The sequence below is a fragment of the Helicoverpa zea genome, chromosome 30 (assembly GCF_022581195.2).
Source record: "Helicoverpa zea isolate HzStark_Cry1AcR chromosome 30, ilHelZeax1.1, whole genome shotgun sequence".
Classification (NCBI taxonomy): Eukaryota; Metazoa; Arthropoda; class Insecta; order Lepidoptera; family Noctuidae; genus Helicoverpa; species Helicoverpa zea.
The window spans coordinates 3,315,110-3,336,323 of record NC_061481.1 but is presented as its reverse complement, the minus strand read 5'-3'; the positions used below and the strand labels follow the sequence as shown (position 1 = coordinate 3,336,323).

Here is a 21,214-nt window from a genome sequence, read left to right as displayed (position 1 = left end):
TTTAAGCCAACACACTTAAAGGGTCAAACAAATATACATGTAAGTAATATTATCTGATTTTATTTTGCTAAATTTTCTTATAATTCATGAAAAAAAAAACTATATTGGTAGGCACTCGATAAGGCTTGATATTTAACTATGGGCTACTGAAAATTCCTGAAAATTGTAACGAATTCGTCAAATTCAAGCTGACAAGATATGCGCGAAAAACATAGCACTTCTTGGCAGTTGGGTAAAAAATCGTCAGCTGTTTTGTTTTTCAAATTATTTCTCAGAGATAAAGTATGAATGATCTACTTGCTATTCTATCTCTGATGAAAATTGTTCAGTGGTATTTTGCATATAGCGCAATCAGATATGCAGACGCGAATATTGCAATACTTTTGATATATTTTTAGTATTATGTATATCTGTCACAATTCTGTCAATTTCCCTTACCATACCAGCCTGTTATTTTCGTATAGTTAACTTTTAAACTGTAAGTTAGTCAAGCAGTTAACTAATCCAGTTAAATCCCACAGTTAAACATCAAACCATTTCACTGTTTAACCAAAAAACAAAGCACTAAATTGCATAAAATTTTAAACAAAACCTTAAATATTATTATTTTCATGTCGACATTTGATTTCAAGTTATTTATAGAAACCTAAGTTTATCTAAAATTAAAATCTATGTATATACTAGCTTTTCCCCGCAGTTTCACCCGCGTCTCGAGGGAACTACGTTTAGTCTATAACTTTCCTCGATAAACGTGCTATCTAACACTGAAAGATTTTTTCAAACGGTCCAGTAGTCCCTGAGATTAACGGATTCAAACAAACAAACTCTACAGCTTTTTAATATTATTAGTAAAGGTGTGAAGATAAAAGATTTGTGTTTGAAACTTAGTACAAATAGATTTTTTCCAATCAGGTACACTACTGAATGGGCGAAGACGAGATGTTTCATCATCTGCCTAGCTTCTTTCTCAACTATATTGGGGTCGGCTTCCAGTCTAACCGGATGTAGCTGAGTACCAGTGTGCCACAAGGAGCAACTGCCTATCTGACCTCCTCCCCAGTCACCCGGGCAACCCAATACCTCTAGGTGAGACTGGTTGTCAGACTGGCTTCTGACTACCCGTAACGACTGCCAAAGATGTTCAAATGATAGTCGAGATGTTTTAATAACGAAATTCTGTTGATTGTTTAAATACTTTTTCGCTCTGTTTTTGTGAAATCTAAACTTTTAAGTATAATATTGACCAGTGAGATAAAACATCGAAATTGCTCGAATGTTAAAGGCCATACCCAATAATGAATCTATCTGTTAGTTGATTGCTAGAGATAGGATTTTAATATTACCTTCTAGTATGGGGCTAATGCCAAAATTCTATCCCTAGTAATAAACAAAAGATAGACTGAATATTGGGATCGCTCATAAGTCAAGAAAAAGTATTTTTAAAATACCAAGAAAATCATACCTTTAATTATTTTATATGTATGTATATTTTTTACAGTTAAAAGAGTAATAACCAACTCGTATTTTGAAATATAACCTTACTTTTTGTAGGTAGATGACATTTTTTTGAAAAACCAGCCAGAAGTTAGTCATTTGACTCTACGCATTGGTTCGTACAGATATTATCGAAAAGGTTTGCTTGTTCGAAGATAGGACTTCACATCATCATCCTCCGAGTCAACTGGGAAAAACCCAACCATATTGGGGTCGGCTTCCAGTCTAACCGGATTCAGCTGAGTACCAGTGCTTTACAAGAAGCGACTGCCCTATCTGACCTCCTCAACCCAATTATCCGGGCAACCCGACACCCCTTGGTTAGACTGGCGTCAGACTTACTGGCTTGACTACCCGTAACGACTGCCAAGGATGTTCAATGACAGCCGGGACCTACAGTTTAACGTAACGAAGTTAGGACTTCACAATTGTCAAAAAAATATGAGCAAAGCATTACTACGCATGCATGAGGCGACAAATGACTAACTTCAGAATTGCAAAGTTAATTAGCGATGCTCCTAGTAACATTATCGAGACCCAGGAGTCGAATTTAGCACTTTGCAGGCTTGTACCTTATAATCATTGAATGTTATTTCATTAATATAATGGTTCATTTTGAATGCTAGCTGCCGACTGCACGTGCTGCTGCCGCTTCGATACAAAACGGTTTCATGTCAATACATAGAAACCAGTAGTGCAGCTGCGGCCGACTTCATGCAGTCGGCAACAAGAATTAAAAATGCACCTTTAAGACTACTGAGCATACATTTCGTAAAAATTTTCCAAAAAAATCCCACCTACCTCGCAAAAAGCTCAAAAAACCCAAAATCAAATGCCGACCGTCCAAAAAAAAACCTTATGTGACAAAATCATAGCCTAGATATTTTTTATTTTTTCTTCTAACTCTTGAAGCAACCTTTTTGGGATCATCATAGTCTTCATCCTGCTCATAGACAATATTGTTTTCAATCACCCAATCCCCGGGTTCCTCTTTCACAGCCGGGTTAGAAGACAAGCGTTTCTTCTTTTTCCTTCCGGAATCATCTTTAGACCGTTTCTTTGGTCGTTCATCGAGTACCAAATGCTGGTATTCCTCAACAATATAATTCTCCGGTTCATAGCTTGTAGTAATTTCTACACCTACGGACGGATCAACGTCTGGTAGTATGTAGTAATTTTCAAAATCACCCTGTAGGGTGATTTCGTTCATATCTGCTGTGAAATGCCTTTTTTTCTTGCCCGTTGCACAGTGTTTGATGTATGCATATTTGGGTTTCGTGTCATCCGGTAAGATGTTAACGGTCCACTCAGGGTTCTCAGTGCTGGTGGCTGGTATCTCCTTGACCTCTTCCATGGTTATTTCCTGTTCTTCAGCGATCTCGTATATGAAGTTGTCTGCTATGGAGCTGTCATCCATGATTTGAAGAACTTCGGAGTTCTGCGGTTCAGCCGCTGTTGATGATGTTGACGTTTGGGGGATTATCTGTGAAATAAATTTAGAGATTAGTGGCTGTTTCTCGAGGTTTCTAGGATAGGAAACTACTTGTCTTACCCAGATCAGGATAAAAATTACCAAAAGTTGGCTCCTATTTTTAAAGCAACACCAATTTCAGACAAATCAGTTAAGTCGTTTTCGTAGTTACATTTTATAGCGTAACTGAGACAACTTTCTCTTATATATATAAGTTAGGGCCCAGTACCCAACAACATCTTTCTAAAATACAAACACCTATTTGAGTTTCAGAACTGTTCGCGTCTAACTTTGTCATTCTGAAATGATTATGTGCATAAAAGCTTTCATCATATTTGTGACTATTGTCAAGTCAATAGAAGCCAACTTCGGACAAGCAAACCTATTCGACAATATAGGACATTATATACAGGGTGTGTCGTTCACAATCACATTAAATCCTATCGCATATACTTTATGATATTCTATGGCGAATTGTAAAAAAACTAATCTAATCCATTCAGTGGTTTAGCCACAGGAGTCATTTTTCGTTTTTATAATTTACAACATCATGTGTAAAGCAGTTTTGATCAGTTGACAGCTGTCAGTTTTCAATGGAGAATTTCAGTTGTTTGTAATGACTGACTTTTATATGGTGTTCTAATTTCCGCACATTTTTATTCTATTTACTTTGTTTGAAAAATTCATTTATTTATTTTTACGTATTTTTATTTTTTCTTTGATCGAATCGACATATATTATTCAGTATATTAACACATTTCATTTAATGTGATTGTGAACGACACACCCGATATAGGAGTCAAAATTGTAAAGTTATTTGGATCAAACTGCAGATGATTTTCTCAAAACTCCTAGCCCGCAGACTCACCTCAATAATCTGCCTGGGGTCGGGCATTTTAGTGATCACCTGCTCGGACTGCGTGATGGAGGCTTCAGCCTTGTCCGTCTCAACCTTCACCACCCACAGCTGTTTCCTCTGCAGATTCTTCATGGATCTGTTGGAGAAGACATGGTATAGAGATAGGGATCCGCCTAGCTGTTTTGTTGATTGGGGTTGTAGAACTAGTGACTAAGTAGCAGCCACACAGGTCAATTAGTCGCAAAGCTACATAATAGTAGGGCAATGCGGTTTCGGTTAAATTGGTGGGTCCCAGCTGTCATTTGATCATCATTGGCAGTTGTTACAGACAGAAGGAAGCTAGAAATTCTGACAACCAGTTATATCAAGGGGTATCAGGTTGCCCGGGTAACTGGTTTGAGGTCAGATAGGCAGTCGTGTAAAACACTGGTACTATTTCAGTCAGTTGGCTGCAACATGTACATAAATTGGTCATTGTTTCAGCCAAAAAACGACCACTGATGGACAAAGGGTTCGCCATTTTTCTCGATCTTCAGCAACCCGAAACCCCAAATTGGTCACTAAATAAATAAAGTAATCTATACTAATATTATAAAGCTGAAGAGTTTGTTTGTTTGAACGCGCTAATCTCAGGAACTACTGGTCCGATTTGAAAATTTCTTTCAGTGTTAGATAGCCCATTTATCGAGGAAGGCTATAGGCTACTTTTTACCCCGGTACGGGAAGTAGTTCCCACGGGATGAGGGTGAAACCGCTGGCAGAAGCTAGTATACAATAAATACTTACAGGTATCCTAAAGTATCGACGAGTTGTCTGACATTCAGTCTGGACACACTTTCCACTTTTTCCTTGATCGGCTCAACACTGTAGTTGTGCTCCATCCGGATTATTTCAGCCACTGTAAACAAATATATACAGTTTTACATATTACAATGATATATAAGGTGCTTTAATATTACCTGCCAGGGCTTGAATGGGGGGTAGTATTGCGTTTATAGATTACAATAGTAAAGATAAATAATTGATTATTATTTTTTCATACAAAAAGAAATACGTATAAATTTGACTTAATTTATTAGTTTAAAACCATCCAGTGGAGTTGCGCGTTGCCACTTGCAGAACAGATAAAAAGAGATAGCAGTTGCTTTCATTGACGAAGCGACACTAGGCGCGTAATTTGTGAACCACGTTATGCAGAGTAGAGCCAATGTTAATTTAACTTGTTTAATGTCTCAAATTGAATTGACTGTTCCGGGGAACGAAATTTCTTCACTATTGTAATCTATAAACGCAATACTACGCCCCATTCAAGTCCTGGCAGGTAATATTAAAGCACCTTATATACTTTATTTAAGAAAGCGGTTGAGCCACGCTTGTCTGTGTAAATTTATATGCACTTGGTCTATGTATGACTCGGCGACAAAGATAATGTTTAAGTTTGTTACTCTTTCACACAAAATCTTCTGGATTAAATTTGACGAAACTTTGCCTAATTTAGTAGGCTGCTTTTTATGAATGGTTTCGTGTTATATTGTGTACTAGCTATTTTCCTGCGTTTTCACCGGCGTACCGGGATAATATCGCCTATAATACTCAAGTATAGTCTAACTTTCTAACAATTAAAGAATTTCAAATCGTTTCAGTAGTTTCAGAGCCTTTAGAAATAAACTTTGAATTTTTTAGTCTTACAGCCAGTTTCTTCATCAAAAGTTAAACCCAAAGTAAAAGTCAAAGTAATGTCTAAAGTAAAAGTAACGGTCAAATTCAATTTTTCTATTAGTTTTGCTGTCACTTTAGCCTTGAAAAAACGTATTTGACCGTTACTTTTACTTTAGACATTACTTTAACTTTTGATGAAGAAACTGGCCGTTAATCAGAATAATATAGGTAAATAGTATAGATTTCTGCCCTTTCGTTACGCGACCGAGAGATATCCTACCGATCTATACGAAATAGTATTTTTGAGCCAAAAATATGTAAATTTTCCTACTTCACTTGGGCAAACCGCGAGTATAAGGACTAGTTACAAAATATCTATCTAAACAAACGTAGGAATACCTTTTGGGACTCCTCCTATGAACTTTTCGAATAGGCCTTGATAGGACGGGCCCCTCACAGCGCCTGCAAGAGGGCAGATTTGTCACAAACTAGCATCGAACCTGCACTACCTAGAGTACCTAGTCTACTTATTAAGGCGCTGTGACGTATCAATCTTTTATGATGGTATGGTTATGATCGGTTGTCCTCATATAAAGAGATCATCAAATAGTTATTTTTCAAAATTTAAGAGATAACTCGAATATAATCAAAATTCAAAAAACCAGAAAAGTCCGCTAGCCATTTGAATGTTTCCTACCTACGTAATCCAGGAACGCGTGTGAAACCGCTGTTGTTGCTTGAAGAATCCATTCAGTAAGTTTTTCGTGAAAGAGTAACAAACATGTTCATCTTTACAAACCTTCGCGTTTAGGATATCTTGTACAGAATACTCAACTTATATTTTATTTTTCTAACTTATGTACAAAGGTCGGAATTCGGTATAGTTATTGTTTAAAAAAAAGTTGTGATGGCCTAGTGGGTAAATAATCAGCCTCTTGTTTATGAGTGAAGGTTGGATTCCAGATCAACTGTTCTAAGTTTGCACAAACTTTCTAAGCATATCTTGTATATCAATGGCTGTTTCGGAAGGTAAACTGTAGGCCCCGGCTGACATTGACATAGTGTTTTACAAGGAGCGACTGCCTATCTGACCTCCTCAACCCAGGTACCCGGGCAACCTAATACCCAATACCCCTAGGTAAGACTGGCTTCTGACTACCCGTAACGATTGCCAAAGATGTTCAATGACAGCCTGACTGTACAAAAGTAATCATACCTAATTCCGACCTTTTTAAATAAAGTTGTAAACTTACTTTTCTTATCGTTCGGCGATTGAATGACGGGAGCATTCTTTTCCTGTTGTGTAAGCAATTCAGGTAGCATGGGCGAGTCGATCCAAAGTCCTTGGTTGTCCAACTCGAAGTGGTAACTGCAATAACATTATTACTTGATAATACAGGACATATAACAGTGATCGAGCATAATCGCAGACACAGGTGCACTCTCTATTCCTTCACTCTCATTGCCCGATGGGACGGCAATCCACCGGATAGAAATCACAAGCAGGACCGACATTAACGTGCTCTCCAATGCACGGATGTATCAATCATCCCGACCTAGGATTCGAACCCGAGACCCCGTGCATAGCAGTTGGGCTGTGCGACTGACTACTAGATCTATGAGGAATTATTCGTAGCAAGTATCCTCTGAACTAGAAATCTCGACATAAATATAATGGTTGGTAGCCGGACCTTTCGTCAGTTTCGGCGACTGTTCTCTCTAAGATGGCGCAGGATATATTATAGTGCACAAGCATTTGCACAGACACAGGTGCACTCTCTACTACTACTACTACTCTCTTTACTCTCATAGCAGATAGAGTATCTGAAATGTCTGTAAAGTCTTATCTCCACTTACCCGCATAGTTGGAGGCTGACATGCCTCCACAGGCACTCGCTCTCCTCGTGCATAGCACCCTCAATCCAGTCCTGGCGTTTGCCTTCATTGTCCGTAGATATGTTTGCACTGGGGGCAAACAAACAAAGTTAATATCATCATCTGGCTAGCTTTTACCTATGAAGATGGAGTCTGCTTCTAGGGTAACTGGATGTAGCCGAGTACTATAGTATAATTATCTGCCTAGCTTTTTCCTATGTTATGATTGGCTAGCAACCTTTTAGCATTGTGTACCACAGTGCTGCGAAGTGCCTGTCTATCTGACCTCAATCATAACCTATATTTTTTATAGATATTTTTTGGTTAGACTGGTTGTCAAACTTTCTGGCTTTATGTGTTTTTAATAGAATGTAACAATTTGTACGAAAGTCGAGTCGCAATTATTTATATGTGTACAAAACCAGAAACGTTTATTTCTATTTTCTAATATGCTAATCTCAGTAACTATTCGTCCAATTTGAAAAAATCTTTCAGTGTTTGATAGCCCATTTATGTTGGAAGGCTTTTTATCGTAGTAGTTCACACCAGACACGGGCGAAACAGCGTGCAGAAGCTGGTTATGCATATAACCAATTATTTGTGAATCCTAGCACCACTGGAGGGCGCTTAACAAGTCAGTTATAAATAATTATAACAAATAGTATGGTTGCAATAAATATAGCAATCAGCTTTTGTAGTGTGAGCTGTTAATTTATAACAATTTATGCAATACAGATAACTTATCACATATTTATTGTATGTATGTGTGTGTGTGTAGTTTTGAATGTATTTTAGTAAACGTTTTAGTCTTAACTGTCAATGAAGATCTTTGGCAGTCGTTATGGGTTGTCAGAAGCCAGTAAGTCTGACAACCAGTCTTACCAAGGGGTATTGGGTTGCCCGGGTAACTGGGTTGAGGATGATTAGGCATTTGCTTCTTGTAAAACAGTGGTACTCCACTGCATAGATTAGATTTGAAGCTAAAGCCAACATAGTTGGGAAAAGGCTAGGCAAATGAGCTTGTTTCTTTGAACATGTGATAATCTCTGGAACCACTGGTTCGATTTGAACAATTCCTTCAGTATTAGATAGCTTATATACCCAAGGAGTGCTATTTTATTGTGTTTGATTTTGGCACTAGTTGGGGAACTATCATAGGCTGCTTGATTGACTTCTCAGATAGTAAGAGTATAATTTCAAGTAATGTAAATGTTATGTAAATATTATGTAGTATGTAGTTATCCATAAACTAGTTATTTACCAAAAGTATCATAAATTGTTTTGAGTTAAATTATGAATAGTGTCTGTAGACAATATTACAATTAATTTTAAAATATCTTTTTCACTAGATTTAGAGTTTACACACTAGAAATGTAGCTTTTTAGTTGATGCCTCTTAGAATGGTGTACATTTTTACTACTGAAAGATATTTTGGAAACAGTCCGGCAGTTTCATAGATATCTTGAAACATATGAAATATAAAATCTAACCTATTTGAAATATTATTGCAGGTGAGAGTAACCTCTAAGTGTTGTGTTTAGGTTATATTTATTTTTTTAAGAAATTAGAGATAGTTTATTTATTTTTAATATTGGTTTTGGAATCTAAGCTTGTTATGTAGAGTATTGAACCGGTCATATTAATTGGGTACTTTCAATTTTTCAAAAAAATATGTGAAATTAATATAAATAGGCAAATTGCCAACTAACTCTATCAGAAATTAAGACAACAATTTAAGCAAAAAGGTTCTATATGTACTTAAAAATCTAAGCACACCATTTAGTAAGATTTTTTGGTTAAATTAAACATAAGGTTAAAATTAGAATAATCTTAAAAACAAGAGATTTTAAAATGTTTATATAACAAAACAGTTCAAGCATATAGAAGTTCTATTCTACATTAATATGCATGATTTATTGCATGTTTTATCCCCACCAATAACTAAATAATACAAAGTACTGATTGAAAAATTGATAAAACCTTACCACTTTATACTGCTTATCAACTAAATTAATGATGATCAGCTCTATTAAGTAGTGAAATATGGGTTAAACAATCATTTTAATGAGTAAACAAGATTTCTAGTGGAAAAATACTGAACCAAAACTACAACAATCTTAAAATGTTTACAATCATTTTTACCACCTCGGATTTTTCGAGGTCACTCGATCCAACCATAGACAGCCTTGGTGGCACAAAAGAGGATTTATTCAAGTCGAAATTGAGGAGTTAAAGGATCAAAACAAACTCACTTGTAGAAGGAGAAGCTGCAGACTACATCGTACTCTAAATTGCAGCCTTCAACCACACACTTTAGAGCACTCATTATGGGATACAAGCGCGCAACCAAAAATGGACACCTCACAATCACATCATTGTATTAAAGTTGAAACAGCGAAATAATAACATTTAGCGCCCAAACCAACTTTCAAACAAACTAATTTGATGGATCTTTAGAAAATTATCAATCAAATGTCGAAATTGACGTGCTGTCACGAAAAGTCGAAAATTTTAACAAATGCGTCAAACGCGTGCCATAAAATGGTGATGTAATTCGGCGGCAAAACGTACTGGCAACATTGGGTGAGGCGTCGATTAATCGAATCGGGTGTTTTGTTTTTAATAGAAGTAATTTGTAATTTTTAATCGATTCAATATTGTAATTCCTCTATGAAGTTGCAATAAATCCTTTCGTATTAGCTGTAAAATAAAGTTATTTAATGTATTCAATCTACAAGAGTGTAAAGCTACTGCGTATTGATGAAAAATTGATGATGGACACATAGAGTTCATGATTTTGGAAGTATAAATAAAAAATAAGCTAAATTTACTAATTTTAATATTATTTGGAAACATAGTTTGTAAAAAAGAAATTAATCTATGTTCTTCAAAATTGCTATCGATATTTAACGAGTATCGATATACAATGTTACCTGTTAGAATTAATTCCCATAGACAAAATGATTTTCCCTCGCTGTGTGACGTCTATGGGACGCTATGTTGAAAGAGGAAAAAATTGAAATTTCATTAGTTCAGGCTTTTTCTTAATTCTTATTATACAATTTAGAAGCAGGAAAAACGTTTATCAGATATTTCGTTATATTTAAACAGCGATTTAGCGACAAAAAGCGATAATTAGGTCACCATCGACAATATTCGTTTGCAACCGGATGTTACGTAAGTTCTGGTTCATTGATCGCCTGAACATGGATTACTTATTCTTTTCAGCTTTTCAGTAAGAACTATATAGACCTAGATAAAACTAAAATGAGTTTTTTATACCTAACTTTGTCAAGATGACACTGAATTTTAGCATGTCACATGTCAATGTCGTCATCATGACATTATTTTTGTCAATATTATTTGACTTTAATATGACATTGATTGCAGGCCTGCATACATTACAAAACAATGCTACACAATGCCGAAGTCTTCACCTATAGAGGCTATAGATCGTCTACGAATATTGCGCACGTGTTGTGCAATTCTTTCTAAAAATAGAATTGATTTGACTAAAATAGATAACAGACATGCTTTAGACGCTCGTAATACTCGTTATTCGATTTTGAACTTTTAAGCACCGCGTTTAGAGTTGAGATAGTTAACTACTGATAACTCATTAGTCGTCTTTGAGGTTATAAATTGAGAACACGACAATCACGGACGTTTTTAAACAAGTCCGTGACGAAAATGTCTTTTCATTTCAACACCTCTCTGTCGCTCTGATTAGGTACGTCCTTGTTATCAATTATTGTCTAGCCATAATTATAATTCTTTGCGTGGGGCATGGGTTCAAAGCCGGAATAAAAATCAAACCTGGCTTCTTTCGGTTGCCGGATAGGATCCGCATTTACAACTAATACCGCATAGGTGTTTCGGTTGTCCAAGCCTGACTTACTTCTTGTATAGTTATCGGCACGGAATATTGAGCTCTCGGTGAAAGAGTGGGGATCGCTTTGCGCACTGTACACTTAAGGCAATAAACCAATAAATCAGTCAGGGCTCAATATCCTTGCCGATGATTATAATAAGCAACATTATGTACCTACGCTTTGATTATAATATGTCGTACCTACCCTATATAATATGTAGTGCTTCTTCTGTAATTAATGGCAATATGTACCTACCTACCTACTCAGTGTTAGTTATGCTTACTTACCAATATTACAATTAAATAATACAAACCAATTATAATGTTATCACTCATCCCCGTTCACGTACTTACGAGAGCTCGATCGAATCACTGAAAAATGTACCTAATCACTCATACCTAGTGAGTTTCAACTCACTTTGTATGGGTGAATATTGAGTCACTCACTGACCCAGAGACAAAATCGAATGAGTGAATGAGATTGTGCTGTTTGAAAGCAGCCGCCACTTCATATAAAATTGATAGGTAGGTATGTAAAAGTTCAGAAGTTTTACATGCAATCTCGGTAATGGAAATCAGAATTAACAAAATTCTCTTTGAATTAATTGTTGGTTTAGCATATTCCTAGCGATTTATTATTTTCGCTATATACAACATGTAACGTAATTAACGCACACCCTCAAACACCCCAATTAGAATATTATGTTATAATCATAATACATATACTGCATTTTTAATTCAATATGTATATGCATTGTTATTTACTAAATTAGTTATACTAATTCTTGGAGAACTTTTTGGTCATACTACTACGCACGCAAATATCGCGCCCCGCGCCGCTCGACTCGACACAACATAACGAAACTACGGAAAAAGCCGACAATACACGAAGTCTTATTACTTTGAGTCACGGTCTATTTGAATTTGTTTTGACTGTACAGGGTTAATATGACAATAATTTCCGTAGTTTTAATTATTTTAGGGATAAAACATAACCTATATTAAAAATGATATAAATCGATTCAGTAAACGATTCTGAACAAACTAATTTCAGGATGTGCGTTAATTAAGTTACATGTTGTATATAGAGTTGACTTCGATGACATATTGGTTAACCGGGAAATATCTACACAATTGATGTTGAAGTATCTTTCAGGTAGCGTGTGTATCAGCCATGATCAGGCTACAAGATTGATTTAAATGACGTTTTAGGAAGAGAACTGAACTGTTACTAAATGAATTCCTTCTCAGTTCAATAACCGGCCCTCTCGCATCCTTTAAGAATTGTGGGTACTTACACAGGGCCTATTATATACTTACTTGTTTAGGGCCCCGTACTCACAGACACTGTTTTAGGATACCTACACGTGTGTGTGAGTGAGTGTGTGTGTGAGACACATAACAGCCCTCTTAGTGACAACGGCGTTGCCTCTTGATTTCACAGGTGTAAGCAAAGATAAAGATGTGTACACAATTACAATAACTTTGTTTTTCTAAAGTGAGGCATTTATCACCTTGCGCATTCGCAAAGTTACTACTACTAACTGTATAAGAAGTCCTCCCTTAGGCATCTTTCAGACCAAACGTATTGTCGGCCGCTGACTGTGAGCGCGCGTTACGCAGTTTATTGCTTTTTCATATATATTGAAATTGTCGTTCACACCGAACCGACTATACGCTGTTACGTCGTCTGTTGTGGCTGACTCTCAGTGGCCGATTATTTTACTACGCGACTATGCACGGCGGACGCGGATTGGCTACGCGGACGCAGTTGCCGAATAGCGCCGCTCCGCCGCGTACGCACCGCCGTGCCTCGGTTCAGCACGTCGATAATTATAATTAGTGTCCCTTTTATATAAACTTAAACGTATTAAAGATAGTAACTCATCGAATGTTTTACTGTCATACGAAAATATTTCTTGAACTTATTTGGATAAAGTCTATATTCGAAATATAAAGTATGAAATTGACCAAGAAAACATCTCTTCAAAGGACAATGGGCACTTTGTATGGGATTTGGTACCCGCTCCAACAGTAACGTATGATATATCATTAGAAAGGTATTTACGTGAACAATAATAAAAACTATGGGGCTTGCCTCAATTAGCTGTCCGATCCGAGTAACGATAAAAATTAAATCGACATAGAAACAAGTATGTCATCCATATATGCAAATTCATTAAGAGGCATATGTCGTCAGTGTAATAATTTTAAACTCAGTTAATAGACATCTTAAATTGTTTGAGATACACTCTATTATAATCTAAAGGTTGTAATAGTCTATGGAGTCATACTACGGAAACACAATCGTCATCTGATTTGACAAAAGTTCAAAACATTTCTGAAAACACAACTAATCATTTTAGTTACATACTATCTTTAAACATACTGGCTTCCATGTACCTACACATTATATGAAATAAAAAAAAACCTGTTATTAAAACACGATAATCATTAAACATTAATTGATTGTAAATACTGAAAGACTTTCATCAAATACATAAGCTATATTCTGCGTGAACTGCAAAGGTTTGCACACAGACTTTTTTTAAAGCAGTGGGCAGGCAAACATTCTAAGAAGGCCAAATTCCTGTTTTTTTGTTACTTTACCAGTTTTTATTCAATACAGTTGGATTTAAGAACTACATCTACGTTGATGATTTATGAACATTATACATTCTATTAGTCGATGTCACGCGAAATGGACAAGGAATTGGGACTAGTCGTCATAGTAAACATTTTTTGGCTTGCCAAGACCTACGCAATGGTACTAGAATCAACACTGTTGGACAGGGTACCAAAACGCCCATCGTCCTTTAAGGGATGTACCCACAATCTCTTCTTTTTATTATTTTCGTCTTCGTCTAGAGCTTCGCAAATGGCAACTATCTGAATGCGCATCATTTAATTGAAATATCAGTAAAACGTCTGATTTGAAAAAAATAAATTACGCTAGTTTTATCGTTTATAAAATACTACGAGCAACTTCAAATACTGAGCCCTTTTATGTGTAGAATAGTCAGCCGCTCAGCGTACGCATCTAGTGTGAACCTACAAGAGCCTATTCTTTTGTTCACACATGTAGCGCATCGTACGCTATAGCCTATTGTCGGCTTGGTGAGTACGCGTACTGCAGATTGAGTCGACGTTCACACTGGGGCAGACAGTGAGTATACTCACAGTCAGCGGCGGACAATACGTTTGGTGTGAACAATCCCTTAGGCATAGTTTGGGTTCCAAAAAGGTATAAAAATAAAAGTCTCGAGTGTGGTTTTATTATTAATTTATTTACTTCAAATATAATATGTATATTTAACTTACAGCCTTACTTACCACGTCCGGCGACAAGACAGTGTTAGCTAAAATGCAAATTTCTTTTAAAAACTCGTGAATCAAATACATACTGTCTACGTCACTCCGACGAAGCAAATCTTAAAAAAAAAAACAATTTTTACTTAATTTCTGAACTAACCCTACCTACATTGACTAATTTTTTTTTGAAACATCTACGCAATTATTTTTTTTATTTAATTATTTTACAACAACCAAAGTTTTTTTTTTTTACCGAAAAAAAAATCGACAACAAAATATTTAATGCACTGGAGATATTGAACCTACTTTATGGTCACCTACAGTTTGGGGGACGGAAGTAATCATAGACACCTTTGAAGCGTCTAAAATGGCGTCCGTCCACCATACTGCATAGCATCAATAATATTACCAAGCCTTAAACTTTACTAGCAAGATATTTTTTTTATATTTTTCATTTATACAGTAAACCTAAGTGTTATCCTTTCAACACTTTGTCTTCAACACCTTTGGCGCACTTACAATACGAAAAAAAAAAATTGCAACGAATTAACTTAAAAACAACTTAACGATTATCCCGCCATAAGAATTCCATGGCGTCGCATTTATACGCGGGAAACTAGACATTTGGCAATAATTCTGAAATGCACGACAACTTAACAAACAACATAATTGTCAGTATTCTTAAAACATCTGTTTACTATGAATTTTCACGTTCAATTTTCAAACTAAATAGTTGTTTTAAGAAATACATACTTATTTTATGTATTTTCACGATGGCAATTAAGCGAAAACTGTGGCAAATTTTGCCAGATATAAACAGTAAGTGGTGACTGTAGAGAGTGGATTTGCAAAATATTTTGGACTTCTTCACTATTTTGAAAAGACAAGTACGAAACATTTTTTTCTCATGAAAACAGTCAAATGATGCAGCTAAAGGACTGACTATTCTTCATTATTTAATTCAAATAAAAGAATATAAATTAGTGCATCACAAGCCCTTCGATTACCAAAATAAATGACGATATTTTCAGAATTATTCTCAAATATTAACACTCAGTATTAAATATCCAAACCGATACAAAATGCATTTTCAACCAATCACAAAGATCTATTGAAAAAAAAAAATACTAGCTTTCACATTTCAATTTCAAAAACAAAAATATGAATAATTTTCAATAGGAGTTATCCACTTCACTGTCCATACGAAGCAGACACATAAGGTAAACAATCGATGTGTATCACATTTGACTCATAGGACAGAGAAGTTATTAAGAAACATGGTCTTTCGAAAATCTAGCTATTTCTCGTCATTAATACATAGTTAAACAATTGAATGCTCAATCCTTCTCCATGTGAGAGGAGGCCTGTGCCCAGCAGTGGGACGATAAAAAGGCTGTAACAGTAACGGTAATACATAGTTTGTGTGTCCCACATATAAATGCGACGCTCAGCTATCGATCGCTTCAATTATATTTGTTTCAATACAAAAAATGAATTACAAATTTAACTATGGTTAACATTAATTAAAATGCTTCTATTTTTAAAGGACGGGAGGAAATAAATGGTTTTATGTTGACATAGAAACCTTAGATTTTGAGACTTGAAAATTCGGATCGAAAAAGTAGCATTTTGACTCTCCGTTTTAAACATAAGTTTTGAAAATATGCATCCGTATTGTCCGCATCAAGAAGTAGTCATTTATTGCAAACTAAACACGGATTTTTTATAAAATATTTTGAAAACCAATAGGAAAAGCAAAAAATTAATACCTCCAGCTGTAGCCAAAAAAATCACAGTTATAATTATTTTTACAAGTTAAAAAAATCAAGGTTTCTATGCCAACTAACTTTTTTTTTTTTATCAAGACCTTAAAAAAACATATTTAATCATAATCGCGTATAGGAACTATATCATCGGGTCGAAGCGATCTAAGCAGACTACATGTATTTTTTTTTTATTTTACTCATTAATCCTAGTGTAGGTATACATATATATTATTAAACAAATTGCAATGGGTGCGCGGTATGTCGCAATTACAAAAATATTTATAACCTATGTATAATATAACAACGGGTTTCTGTAAAAAGCTTTTTTTCAGTGAATACTTTACAATCGGTGAATATTAACGGGTGAAAGCTGTATTTCTAACGACTTATCAGCAGCCATTTTTTTTGTCTATTTTTTCTTTTTTTTTCTCTAAAGACATACCACGTACACACTGCACAACAAAAAAAAATAATAATAAAAAATAAAAGCACACTTAAATACTACGAAAAAATAATTAAAAGGAGCCATTTCGCACACCAACATTCGTTTATATGAATCCTATACAGTATTTTTAAATATTTATTATAACGTTTATTGGCTAGGTATTCAATCCGAATCGATTTTACAGAAACTTGAAATATCTTTCTCTCACATTATTACTAACGAACATGATATATTTAAGATTAAAGCATCAATCTGTATTCGTGTATTCTAAAAAGGTTAGTTTCAATTCTTGCTGCCATCTGACATCTGTCATCAATATCTGACATCTGTCATCGATATCTGGCAGCGACTGCACGTGCTGCTGCCGCTTCGATCCAAAACGGTTTCATGTAAACACATACAAACCAGTAGTGCAGCTGCGGCGACTCCATGCAGTCGGCAGCAAGAATTAAAAAAAATACCTTTGGATAGGAGAAATTAAATAACCGAAATTGAAAAACAATCTGACTTCATTCAAACTATTATTTGGTAGAACAAATAATATGAAAATGTAAAAAAACCTGATAACCTGGCAAGAATTTCAAAGCACTACACTGCAAGACAAAAATATTTGGAAACTTCATATTTTCTTCATTAGTATATTAAGGCCGCTGTTGACATTCTCTAAATTCAATTCGGATTTCAACTTTGAACATACCACAAACACACTCATACATAAAAGAAAAAACTTGAGCAAGTTAGTTTAAAACTTTCGATTTGTGAAATGATTTTCAATTAACTTTTTATAATTTCCTTTGTCATTCTATCAGCCTTCATCTTTAATCTTTATCTTTCCTTATTTATGTCATGTTAAAGGTGATAATTTAATTTCTTTAACACAACACATATCCGATGGCCTATATTTCGTCATTCTAATCCATTCTGAAAAATCCATTCCATGTCACTTGACTTCTTTCTCATTTTTGTGAAATAAACGAAAACTAAACGTGTATTTACTGCCAAATAATATTTGGTAGCAACACGAAAAAATTTACAGTGACATGCAAAAATCCGATCATCCGATTATCAGCCACGGCGGCTGTTCTCATACAAGGAAATCAGCCAACTGCACAGGACATATTAGTGCACGAGCATTTGCTTGGACACAGGTGCACTCACTATTCCTTCACTCTCATGGCGCGATGGGACGACAATCCGACACCACCGGAGAGAGATCAAAAGCAGGACCGACATGTGTCAACGTCGCTTTTCTACTAACCGTATACATATTTTTGCACGCAACTGTACTAAGTTATTAATTGAAAATCACTTCACAATATGTATTGGAAATAAAACGGTTGTCTCAAACAATTTTACATAATAGCACCAAAGTTTATGATTTGCTTTTAACTTTATAATATAATCAGCCTATAGTTTGCCCTTATGGGACTTGAGTCTCGGTTCCGACGGGATTCAGAACAGTTTCAACCACGACACGAAAGGGGTGCTTCATACACTTTTGTTTTGTTTTTAAAATGTATGAAACCCTTTTGCAATTTGAGTCTTAATATCATAGTTGTAAAGCTTTATTTCGATTACGACAAATATCTGTATGGTTTTTGTATTACTGGTTTTGCTTAGTAACAAATTAAGCCAGAATACACGTCTTAATAGATACAGACATTAATGTACCCACTGAATTGACAGTGTACATTCGTAACCAAACCTTTTTCAAAACTGTTCTGCATAACAACTCTTTGTCGAATCGAGTTGTTTAAACATTCCTATACAAATATATTTCGTTGATAAAACTACAAAGTTTAACTGTACAGTTAGAACAAACGTTTTATTTCCAACAGTTAAAAACGCGGTTAAGAACTAAAGTAACTGTGTGCTCAGAGTTATTAAATACAAGTGGCAGTATTTGACGGACACGTTGGCGTAACTGTTAGATTTTAGTAAAACATCTTTTGGATAAATAGAATTCTAATATGACATCTGTCGTGTAAATTTTCAAAACTTTTTGCGTCAGACACTAAATATTCAGTCAGTCAGTTGCACAAAGCTGCATTAAATTTATTGCTGACTCTTTCTTTGTCAACCAGATAAAAAGTGACAGCAATAGATTTAATGAAGCTTTAACTTTAATGGAACTTTGTGCAATTAACGATAAGACATATTTTTAAAGTGCGGACAACAGGTTAGCTAGTCTTACAAGCCCTTTGTCAAAGATAGATTCATGTTCTTGCTTGCTTGATAGAACTAGAATAATATAGGATGACTAGCAATCCCTTTTGAGAACATCAAAATATCAGAACTGTTAAGACAACTTACAAATTGATGAAAGAAGTAAACTATTTACGTGAGATGAAATTTTAGCTGCATCTGAGAATTACTAGAATTCTAAATACCTAAAAGCATGCTCGAATCGCATCGCCAAAGTCCGCATTTCAAAACAAAAGAGTATACTAAATAAATTCATTAAGTATTTTCAACATCGTGCTATGAATACCCAATCTCTCTACATGTAATTTTTTTTCTCGCAATTCTGAACTTTAATTCCAGTCTTCTGTCAATTATACATCTTTTTTTTTACAATAACACGGCTGTACAGGTTATAAAAAACACTTTTTTTATGATTGCTGCATACAGTCTAGTTTGTTTTCCTTTATCTAGAGATCCAAACAATTGTATTTAGAGTGAGTGTGTGAGTTCCGAGTGTGAGTGTCAACTCACTCGTTAGAGTCCCACTCACACACGATTCGAGGTGAAAAATGAGTGAGTCAAACTTTGAATTCGCTTCAAAAACTTGAGTGAGTACGACTCAAGTATGAGTTCATTATATTTAACCCGACTTATACATACAAACACTTAGTAATTACTGAAATACACTCAACTATAATCCCACTCAAGCTTTTTAAAGAAGCAACTCGTATGAGTAATTATTTCTAAAACCTCGAGACTCACGACAACTCGAGATACCAAAATGGCGGATAAACAAAAAAATGCGAGGATTGTCGATGTCGCAGCACCAGAGTCGCCACAGATAAAAAATACTTAACCTACCAAAGACTACGACAGAATATTCATTTTTTTTATGTCATTTTGAATTTTATCAAGATGAATGTCGTTATTTTTATACAATGTCAAAAATATATAAATATATATATCGTTTATATGGTAGTACTTACTCTAGCTATATAGATGTCAAATTGATAACGCGTGAACATAGAGCATAGCGTTGCTTATTGTCAATGCATATAAGCTGTGGACAAAAGAGAAAACATATATTATTACATTATATAATTCTATATTTTTTGTACTAATCTTAAGGCTGGTTAAATGGTGCATAAACATGTTAACATTTACTGAGTTGTACCTTTTAACTATAACGATAACCGAACCATTTTCAGTTGTCAAATCGCCGTGACCAATGGGCGGCAAGTATACGGCTGGTTCTGGTTTGGTTATCGTTATAGTTGAATGGTGCAACTCACCTTTTAGAACATTATAGCTAAATTGCTGAAAATACATGAATAAACAATTTATTGCTAGTAGTTGGGTATTTTAGCAGCTAAATTGTCTAATGCTATTGGACTAATTTTAGACTCGCTAAGATACAGTTCTTGTCAAATAATTTTGCCGCTCAGAAGTAGACTATCTGTTACACCGAGTCGTGATTGTATGTCTTGTAAAAGTTCGAGCTCGTATAGTTATCGGCACGAATCTTGAGCTCTGACCTACATCTGCGCAGAAGTAATTTATTGGGTCCCTTTTGTTGTATGAAGTGAGGCGCGGGGGCGTGCTAAAGCGGTGATTGGCCCGCAGTGCATCGAGTCATAGCCGTCACTCGGGATTGGTTCTTTGCTAATAAATCACTTCTGCGCAGATGTAGGTCAGAGCTCAAGATTCGTGCCGATAACTATAGACAATATAATTACACGGGTGTAACATGGACAGCCAAAATAAGACATTATTGGTGATATAGTGCGTTCACAATGGCCAAATGTACAAGAAACACTTAAATTACTTCAGTGACGCCAATTCATTCGACGAGAGCTGTGTGTAGTTTAGCACAAAAGCGAGTCAGCCTTACTAGTGTGTACAATTGTACATGCAAATTATATAAATTTGTAGCGTACGCTAGCTCGCACTGAGTAGCAGCCGAGTCGCCGAGTCATATAATCATCGGCAAGGATATTGAGCCTTGACCTTCACCTGCGCAGAAGTGATTTATTGGTTTATTGCCATAAGTGTACGGTGCGCAAAGCGATCCCCACTCTTCCACCGAGAGCTCATTATCCGTGCCGATAACTATACAATGTGTCTGTATATTTACACACACACAACTACGGCTCACCCGCATTCATAAACAACATATCTTTAGCACAAGCCGTTTTAAATATATGCTGTCTTACCACAAAAACTTTTGAACGTCAATTTAAGACTTGTCTAAAAAAATTTCAGATTATGACGTTGAAAT

At 35.4% G+C, this 21,214-nt stretch overlaps 2 protein-coding genes across 16 annotated transcripts in view; both read right to left on the bottom strand.

Annotated features, from left to right (window-relative positions):
- Nucleotides 1-44: 44 nt before the first annotated feature.
- On the bottom strand, nucleotides 45-9,903 carry LOC124644552. Of its 2 annotated transcripts, XM_047183993.1 has the most exons (7): nucleotides 9,611-9,903; nucleotides 7,341-7,448; nucleotides 6,737-6,852; nucleotides 5,883-5,945; nucleotides 4,611-4,722; nucleotides 3,834-3,960; nucleotides 45-2,977 (listed from the first exon to the last, which is right to left on the bottom strand). In XM_047183993.1, exons 1-7 carry the CDS (start codon nucleotides 9,682-9,684, stop codon nucleotides 2,351-2,353), a joined length of 1,227 nt encoding a protein of 408 aa, XP_047039949.1. In that variant the 5' UTR covers nucleotides 9,685-9,903; the 3' UTR covers nucleotides 45-2,350. The 2 variants fall into 2 exon arrangements, with proteins under 2 accessions (XP_047039949.1, XP_047039950.1); XM_047183994.1 differs by lacking the exon at nucleotides 5,883-5,945 and having other exon boundaries at nucleotides 9,611-9,901.
- A 4,592-nt stretch (nucleotides 9,904-14,495) lies between these two features.
- LOC124644418 (la-related protein 1B-like) overlaps nucleotides 14,496-21,214 on the bottom strand; it is a 103,855-nt gene continuing 97,136 nt past the window's right edge. For all 14 annotated transcript variants that reach the window (XM_047183745.1, XM_047183747.1, XM_047183746.1 and 11 more), the window contains one exon: nucleotides 14,496-19,996. The gene's annotated coding sequence lies outside the window, so the exon portion shown is untranslated. The remainder of the gene's footprint in view (nucleotides 19,997-21,214) is intronic.

What these genes read in the sequence shown, in the direction of transcription:
- LOC124644552 (XM_047183993.1), bottom strand. Translation starts at nt 9,684, where the DNA reads ATGAGTGCTCTAAAGTGTGTGGTTGAAGGCTGCAATTTAGAGTACGAT. An exon ending in TGCAGCTTCTCCTTCTACAA is followed by an intron (nt 7,449 to 9,610) that starts GTGAGTTTGTTT and finishes GTTTGCCCCCAG; the next exon opens with TGCAAACATATCTACGGACA. An exon ending in ACCCCAGGCAGATTATTGAG is followed by an intron (nt 2,978 to 3,833) that starts GTGAGTCTGCGG and finishes TTTATTTCACAG; the next exon opens with ATAATCCCCCAAACGTCAAC.